Source organism: Panthera leo, chromosome E1 (genome assembly GCF_018350215.1).
Source record: "Panthera leo isolate Ple1 chromosome E1, P.leo_Ple1_pat1.1, whole genome shotgun sequence".
Classification (NCBI taxonomy): domain Eukaryota; kingdom Metazoa; phylum Chordata; class Mammalia; order Carnivora; family Felidae; genus Panthera; species Panthera leo.
In genome coordinates, this window is record NC_056692.1 from 48,971,157 (window position 1) to 48,980,012 (window position 8,856).

General features: G+C 56.9%; 1 protein-coding gene across 4 annotated transcripts in view; it reads left to right on the forward strand.

Moving 5' to 3' along the window:
• Window positions 1-8,557, forward strand: part of AXIN2 (axin 2) — a 32,176-nt gene extending 23,619 nt beyond the window's left edge. For all 4 annotated transcript variants that reach the window (XM_042916212.1, XM_042916213.1, XM_042916214.1 and 1 more), the window contains exons 6-11: window positions 19-527; window positions 737-928; window positions 1,238-1,471; window positions 2,018-2,113; window positions 3,324-3,491; window positions 6,992-8,557. In XM_042916212.1, the coding sequence (XP_042772146.1) occupies window positions 19-527; window positions 737-928; window positions 1,238-1,471; window positions 2,018-2,113; window positions 3,324-3,491; window positions 6,992-7,118 (1,326 nt within the window). In that variant the 3' untranslated portion in view covers window positions 7,119-8,557. The remainder of the gene's footprint in view (window positions 1-18; window positions 528-736; window positions 929-1,237; window positions 1,472-2,017; window positions 2,114-3,323; window positions 3,492-6,991) is intronic.
• The last annotated feature ends 299 nt before the right edge of the window (window positions 8,558-8,856 follow it).

An 8,856-nucleotide genomic window follows, 5' to 3' on the forward strand; every position in this document is an offset into this window, starting at 1 on the left:
TGCTGCCTTTCCCTCCAGGATGAAGAGAAGGAGGCCTCTGAGCTAGCGCTGAGCTCCAGGGAGGGGGGCCCCACCCCGCACCCCCTCTCCCTCCTGCCCTCCGGCAGCTACGAGGAGGACCCGCAGACCATTCTGGACGACCACCTGTCCAGGGTCCTCAAGACCCCCGGCTGCCAGTCGCCGGGCGTGGGCCGCTACAGCCCCCGCTCCCGTTCCCCCGACCACCACCACCACCACCAGCAGCACCACCCCCTCCTCCCGCCCGGGGGCAAGTTGCCCCCCGTGGCCGCCTCGCAGGCCGGTTGCCCCCTCCTGGGAGCCAAGGGCTTCGTGACCAAGCAGACGACGAAGCACGTCCACCACCACTACATCCACCACCACGCCCTCCCCAAGACCAAGGAGGAGATCGAGGCGGAGGCCGCACAGAGGGTGCGCTGCTTCTGCCCGGGGGGCTCCGAGTATTACTGCTACTCGAAATGCAAGAGCCACCCCAGGGCTCTGGAGCCCGTGCCGGCCGAGCAGTTCGGGTAAGTGTGAGTGCAGACTGGCGATTCTGGAGCTTCCCGGTGGGGGGTCGGAGGTCACGGGCACTTGGCTTCCGGGAGGGAGGCGCGGGGGGCGGGGTCTTTGGTGTCCCCCTGCCCCCTCCCCCCCAACCCGCTGAACCCACCGGTTCGAGGGGTCCCAGAGGTGTAACGGGGCCCCTGGGATGGGTGTGGTTCTTGGTTCCCCGCAGCAGCAGAGGTGGTACCCCGCCCAGACGGACCGGGAAAAGCGTGGAGCCGGGCCCGGCCCTGCCAGCCAGGGAAGGAGGCGCCCCAGGCGGACCCGGGGCCCTGCAGCTGCCCGGGGAGGAAGGAGACAGGTCGCAGGATGTCTGGCAGTGGATGCTGGAGAGTGAGCGGCAGAGCAAGCCCAAGCCCCATAGGTAAACACCGCGGCGGCGGCGGGGGTCATGGGCAGTCACCACAGAGGTATCGTGGGGATGGCTAATTTTGCAGTGGGCCGAAAACAAATATGACTGTTTGCTCCTGCTGCCTTAATATTAAACGTTGGACTGAGCAGACCACAAAAATGCCATGTTTTGGCAACACCCCCTGTGCGTGTTATGGTAGGGGTTTTTTTTTTTCTCTCCTCTGTTTGAAGGCAGAATAGAGAAGTTTCTATTGAAGTCATATTTTCCAGTTTCTCTAACCCAGTTTCTTTCCTTCTGCTTTCTCTCTCCTTCCTTGTTCAGTGCCCAGAGCACAAAAAGGGCCTACCCCTTAGAGTGCGCCCGCGCGTCCCCCGCCGAGCGAGCCGGCCGGCACCACCTGCTGGGGGGCAGTAACGGGCACCCCCGCGCTGCCCCCCGAGCCCACCCGTTCACCCAGGACCCCGCGATGCCTCCCCTGACCCCACCCAACACGCTGGCGCAGCTAGAGGAAGCCTGCCGCAGGCTGGCCGAGGTGTCCAAGCCCCCCAAGCAGCGGTGAGTGCAAGCAGCACAGAGGTGAAGTGAAGGCAGAGGCTGGGACCTGGCCTCTCACAAAAGGGCCTCTTGCCATCTCTACCTGGGTCTCCGTCGCTCCTCAGGGAGGAGGGGAGGCTTCTGGCCATATAACGAGTCCCCTTCCCACCTGCTAGAAATTGTTCCTCTTAGTTCTGTTTGTTCCGAAGAGCCAGCCGGTAAAGGATCTGTTTGTTAGGCAAGTCAGGCCTTGCAGGAGAATGAATTTCAGTAATTCCTTACAAATCCCGTTCCCTACAGCCGCCCTGATCACGTGAAGCCGGTTAGATGAACACGTAAGAAGCCGTGACTGGTGGTGAACTTAGAGCTCAGCCCTTTGGCTGGGCCGGCAGTGTCCAGTCCCAGGCTCCCAGGGAACCTAGGATAGGATGGCTGTGCCCCATTGGGATGGAAGTTGGCTCTGTGTCTCTTTAGGGCCTACAGGGCACTCCTTTTCTGTCTGCTCCCCCTTTGCCAGGGGACAGCAGGCTTCTCTCTCAATCCTCCGCTCTGGCTGTGTGCCCTCAGGTGCTGTGCGGCCAGTCAGCAGAGGGACAGGAACCACTCGGCCGTTGGTCAGGCGGGAGCCACGCCCTCCTCTAACCCAAGCCTGGCTTCAGAAGAGTGAGTGTCTTTACCCCGACCTTCCTGGGATCCGCCTCGTGGTTTATGTTTCAGGGCATCAACTCTCTGGCGTTGGGATTTTTTGGAAATTTTTTCTAGTAGGTTAAAATCACCTCGATTTTAACATTAGCAACGAGGACCAGCAGATGCAGAGGTGGCCGTAAACCAGGATCTCGGAAACTCGGCCTTTACCGGGAAACGCACCGTGGCTCGTACACAGGTGTTGTTTCCCGAAGAGGTGGGTGGCTCAGGGCTCCTGGGCACGCCGTCATCAAAGAGCTGAGATGTGACGCCGTTAGCAGGTGGATAAAAGGGGTCCCCAGACCTGGATGGAAAAGTTGCTTTCGTTCAGCTTGAAGTTAGCAAGTTGGAAACTTTGAGCAGGAAGAGGAGTCTCCGCCATTGCAGAGATGGAGAGAGGACAGTCTTTGTTGTTTTGCTTTGTTTGCTCTGTTGGTTGCCTTCCCCAGTCCGGCCACGATCCTTGTCGTCAATTTACACTGTTGCAAAGTGGACCCAGAAGCTTGGTTCGTTTACAGGCTGGTGCAGTTAGAAAGAAATCTGCAGGGGTGTGAGATGGGCCCAGTGATTCAAGGTTTCTTGGCTTAACTTGTTCCTCTTGAGCGATGAGCAACGTTTGAGGTCCTGAATAAGCCACCGCCCTGGACCCTTTTGTTTTCATTGGTCGACCTTAAGGGTACCAGCTGTCTTTTTCCTTCTTAATGCCACTCTACAAACTCCGAATAAACGAGGGAGGTCACAATGCCTGGGCTCGCCTTCCCAGGGGGCTCTGGCGTCCATGCCATCCCAGGAGATGCTCTGGTTTGTCTCCACAGCATTCCCATGGCTCTGTGGTCGCTTGCCCTCCCGTCTTCATTGGCTGGCACCCCGTGTGTGCCATCCTGAAGGAGACTGTTCTGTCCCCACCCCCCCTCCCTTTTGGAGCTAGCGAGGGAAACAACAGCAGTGTCTACAACCAAAAGGAAACTGTCCCTTCCTGTGTGCGCCATGCAGGTGACCCGGAGGTGGGCTGTGTGCTCCCAGAGGTGGCTGCCTCTGTGATCCAGGGGCCCCCCACACCCAAGCCCCCTTTGAGCTTCTAGCTACAGCCCCACTTCATCTCTGGAGACTGTTTGAGAGCCTGTGTGTGTGCTGGGAGCACTTGCTGCCTTCGGATGCTGAACTCGTTGCGTTCCATCCTATTTTTCAGTCACAAAGAGCCAAAGAAGCTGGCGGCGGTGCACGCGCTCCAGGCCAGCGAGCTGGTCGTCACATACTTTTTCTGTGGAGAAGAAATTCCATACAGGAGGATGCTGAAGGCTCAGAGCTTGACCCTGGGCCACTTTAAAGAGCAGCTCAGCAAAAAGGGAAATTATAGGTAAGGGCCTTGCGGCTTCTTGCCGCTCCAGAGTTTGTTTGCTCAGAACCGAGAGCCAGAGTCGCTTCCCTGGCCCGGCCGGACCCGGGAGGGGCCGGGAGGCAGGCGCTTCGGGAGCCATTGGGCTGCCTGGTGCTTGGTTCCTTCTCATTTCCTCTCTCCCCTCACCACTGACAGAAATAACACAGCAGCAGGGAGGCCTCTGGGAGGGCTCTGTGGGGACCGGGACGGGCTTTTTCTACCAGGTGAATGAGACTCTGAGGAGAAAAGGGGCTTTGCCAGGAGAGCTGGGCCTGGGCCATCTTGTGGACGCCCTACCTGCAAGGGAGAGGAGGGGTGTGTGTGTCGGGGAGAGACAGACGGACCGACCAGTGAGGGAGGCTTGGGTCTAGGAGAGACTGTTCACGCTGAAGGCTTGGGGAAGGGCAGGGACCATCGCCTAGGAATCTAGACAGCATTCTCCTTACTCAGCCTTTCTGCCTGAAGAACTACCTCCTGTGGTGAACGGGCCATGTGAAGCAGGAATGCTCATCAGAGAAGGGGCAGGACCCATGGGTGGGCACCAGGCGGACAGGGCTGGCTACTCTTTCTGCTGGGGCCTTGGCAAGGGAACCTGCCCCCCCCCCCCCCCGCCCCCAACCCAGGCTTCCTTTCCCTGCCTGCTCAGCGGAGATGCTCCTCTGGCCTCCTACGGCCCCCGAGAGGATCCAAGAGCAGGGACCATTTTCTTGGTGACTTTCCCCTTAACTTGGGGTGGGTGATGACCCCACCCCTGTTTGCCCGGAGGCCTAGCCGCCCCTCCTCACATGGCCTTCATCCCAAGGGAACGTGTGGGTTCTGCTACAGCTGTGTCTGGGGTGCCATGTGCAGGACCAGGGCAAGGGGGAGGCAGGTGAGGTGCCCGGGCGCACACAGCTTCAGGAGGAGCACAATTCGTGCTCGGAAGGTGCCCGCCCATTCCCGCCGCCAGCCCAGGATGGGAACGGAGAACCCGAATAGCACTTAGCAACCTGCCGGGTGGGCGCTGGCTCCCGGAGACCACCTCCAGGACCCCGAGACCTTGTCCCTGCCAGAGCGGGCCTTGCGTATCTCTCCCAGGCACTCTGCCTAGCAGCTGACTGGGGCAGGGGCCCACCATGCTTTCCTTTTGCAGGGAAAGGATAGGGCTCTGAGGCCAGGACCCTGTAAGTGACCGAGAAGCAGGGTGTGGAGCTGGGCTTAGATCTTTCCATTTTACGGCGGGGCAGAGACAATGCTGCAAATGTTGCAGAGGGATTGGGGCACGGGCCTGGCTGCTTCCGCTCCTTCGTCGTCGTCTTTCTTTTTTATCTTGAACAGACACAAGGTGAAACTAATTACACAAGTGTGCCCCTCCAGGGATTCATTTTGATCTCAGCTTTGACTCGGCTGGACTTTGAGTGGAGCTGCAGGTGACCTTCAGGGGAGAAAGGGCCACGGAGCGCCGAGCTGAGGCTGCAGGGGAGGGTCCGCGCTCAGCCACTCCGGCCACATCTGGCTCTGATTTTTTTTTTTTTTTTTTTTTTTCCTAAGGCACACTTAATAAGCCTGGCTTTGAAGCCTCGGCCTCCCCTTTAATGCACAAAGACTTGCACAAATGGTTGACTCTCGAATTCTTTACTGATTGGATCAGGCTGTGGCCAGGCCCTTCCCAGCCGCCTTATCTCTCTGTACTTGCTCTCCTGGCTCGTGGGGGCACAGGGTGTCGTGCCTGGCCCGCCCGGCAGGGGTGGGGCTCCCCCTCAGCAACACCCCCCCCCCAATAAAAAAGCCCAGCGGGGATGGGGCCACGGGAGTGGGGGACCTGGGCCGCATTGAGTCATCTCAACGTGGCAGGGGTTCAAAAGGAGAACAGTCTCTCCAGACGTGCCAGACGCTATCGGTGCCAGATGTCAGAAGAAAGCAAAGTTTGCCACAGAAAGCATGTTGCAGTGGAAAAGCCCGTTTCTTGGAGAAAATGAGGGCAGCGCAGTGTGTTTGAAGTCTTGGGGCTGGGGCCGAGGGAACTCGGCCTCTCTCCTCTCTGGAAGAGGTTGTATTTCTGTGAAAGGTCACTGTGTGTTTGCTCAGAGGTGCTCAGAGAGGGCCCAACTCGGTAGACCCGGGGGGTCAGAGCTGGGGGGCCGTGGGGCCCAATGGAGGGGGACGTCAGAACGGGAGACCCTTGTGGGAAAGGTGGCCTCCCCCCCCACCCCTGTCTGGCATCTCCTGTGCACAGTGCCCCTCCCCCCCCATCTCCTCTCCAGCCCCCCGAGTGTTCCGATCCCCTCGATAGGAAGCACTCTCCCCACTGACCCGTCCGGGCCGTGCCGTTCACCCCGGTGCTGTGGCCCAGCTGCGAGGGCTAAAAACCAGGAACCTTGACTAAACCCAGCTGGTTCACTTTATTCAGCCTTATCTCCTATGAAAGTATTTGGCTTGCCTTCATTAAAGAGGAAAGAAGTTTAGCTCTAACGAAGGGGAATTCTTTTTTTTTTTTTTTTTTTTTAATGAAAAGACAGAAACAAAAACCAACTGTAACCCTGAGACACAATTGCATTTTTTAGAGAGCCGGCCACCCCCCGCCCAACCCCCAGAGGATCGTGACCCTCCCTCCGTGAGTGGCCTTTATTGGCTGGAGGTGCCGGCTTGCAGGGGCGAGTTTAATCCGCCTGAGGGGGTCTCCCTGGAAGGGGACCGGGGAAGGAAGGGGCTTGGGGGTGAGCCCGCCTGGAGGACAAGCCGTCGTTTCTGAATGTGGCTCTCCTGAGAGAGGCCGGTCATTTGCGTCCACACAATTAAACAGCCTTAGAAGAAAGGAGTCTGGGGTGGGATAAAAGGAACCTTTAATCAACGGGCATAATAGAAGGGTCTTTAGTGTTTGACCCCGGAGGGGTGGGAGGGAAACGGGGCGAAGAGGGGAGAGCAGCGGGGCCGGGGCCAGTCTGCAGCCCTGGGAAGCAAGGTGGGGCTGGCCAGCCTCCCGCAGGGGCCACTGAGGAGAGCAGCCTGTCCCATGGCTGAGCCAGGGTCGGGCCAGGAGAGCGGGGCCTGTGGGCAGCGGAGGCTGGGGTCTCTGCCTTCTCCGGACTTCTGCAGTTTCGGGGGGGCTGGGGCTGGGGCCTCTCTGAGGGGCCCGTCTCAGCTGCTACTTCAGATGCACCAGGCAAGTTTTGCCCTCCCCATGCCCCCCTTGGTAAAAAGGGAGAAAGCAGACAGCTCTGCCCGCAACGTGCGCTTGCCCTGGTGTGCGTGCCGGGCCGAAGACCGCAGCCTCGGAGCTGTCCGCAGGCGGTTGGCCGCCCGGCCCGCTGCTCCCGGGGTGGCCTCCCGTGACGCCCCGGTGGCCGTCGTCAGTCGGATGCGGGCCGAGGTTTACATGCACGCCAGCTGCAGCAGAACCCTCAGGACCCCTTTGTCGTCTCGGTGTTGACATAACCTCTCTTTTAAACAAAGCAGAAAATGCAGTCTTACCAAGACGCGTTTTGGGTTTTCCTTTTAAGGTATTACTTCAAAAAAGCAAGCGACGAGTTTGCCTGCGGAGCCGTGTTTGAGGAGATCTGGGACGATGAGGCCGTGCTCCCCATGTACGAAGGCAGGATTCTGGGGAAGGTGGAGAGGATCGATTGAGCCCTTGGGGTCGGGCTCTGGCGGACTGTGGGGGCCGACACCCACGCCCCGGCCTTGGCCGTGACGGACTGCGACAAGACCTTTTGAAGGAAAACTAAACCAATGAAGAAGACGAAGTCTAGGGGAGAATTGGCCACTGGCCACTTGGGGAGGAGGGTGGGGGGAGGGGGAGGTTGGTTTTCATTATTCACGAGCTGGGTACTGAGATAAGAAAAGCCTGAACTATTTATTAAAAACATGACCACTCTTGGCTATTGAAGATACTGACTGTATTTGAGAGACTGCCATACATAATATATGACTGCCTAGGGATCTGAAATCCATAAACTAAGAGAAACTGTGTATAGCTTACCTGAACAGGAACCCTTACTGCTATTTATTGAACAATTGATTCCCCCTGTCCCCAGTTTATGGATATGCTGCTTTAAACACAGAAGGGGGAGAGAGGAGGTTTTAATTGCCCTATCCAAACTTAGGGGTTGAGCTAGGACTGCATGAATGATTTCTTCATTAAAAGAGGATTTCTTATGCTTTGCCCTGCCCTTCTCTAAGCGAAGATAGACTTTTACAAATGGTGCCCTACCATTGACACACGCAGAAATTGGTGCATTTTTTTCTTTCTGTGCTGCTCTATTTTGTCGTGAAGGCCCTGATTTATGTGGCAACGTCACCGCCATGTAGTGTCATCACATCGGATGGGGATCCATTGTGGGGTGCAGGGTGGGAAGCCTCCCTTTTGGGACCCCAGATTTACTCAGTAACTTTTCTAACCCCACCAAGGTCCGGCGCCCCGTGGCGGAGGCTTGCTAGAACCTTGGAGTTCAACTTGTGCTTTTATTGAGATAACGACTCCTTGGAGTTTGGGGGAGGGGGAGGTTTTTTGGGTTTTGTGGGGGTTTTTGTTTGTTTTAATTAGTCTTTGGACCACCGCCGTCCTGGAAACCACCCCAGCCCCCCCCCCCCCCTTGCCCTGCAAAGAAGCGGACAGTTGTGGCAAGACCTAGCAGCACCCTTTCCTGCAGACACCTTCATTTTGACGTTCGGGTTTTTGTGTGAAGTTCATCTGTACATTCTGTTTGCCATTGTTCCTTGTACTATATGTCTGTATATATTGTATGACAAGAGAGTATTAATCCACTATCTCTAGTGCTTGACTTTAAATCAGTACAGTACCTGTACCTGCACGGGGTCCTGCTCCGTGCGTCGCCCTATATTGAGGGCTCCAGCTTTCCCTTGTTTTTTGAAAGGGGTTTATGTATAAATATATTTTACGCCTTTTTATTACAAGTCTTGTACTCAACGACTTTCGCCATGGCATTTTGTTCTACTTATACTGTAAATTATGCACTATAAAGAGTTCATTTAAGGAAATCTACTTGGTACAATAATTATTGCAATTAAGAGATGTAGCCTTTATTAAAATTTTATATTTTTCAAAACGTGGGCCTCGTCTTTGCATCCGCGGGGGTGGGAGCAGGGCAGAGGCACCCTTCCGAGTGTGAGCAGCTGCCCTTGATGTCCCGTCTTGCTTGAGCCCAGCTCTGACTGTCCCCCACGTCTTCTCACCCCACCTGGGGGTTTTGAGAAACCAGTGCTTCAAAAAAATCACCTGGTTACTGGCTGAGGATTTTCTTGTCCCGGAGCAGGCCGTAGACAACTTCTCCATTTCCAGTGCTGCCTCTTCCTCTGATCCGGCCAGGCGGGGACCGGAGATACGGAGCTGAGATGGCCTTCTCCC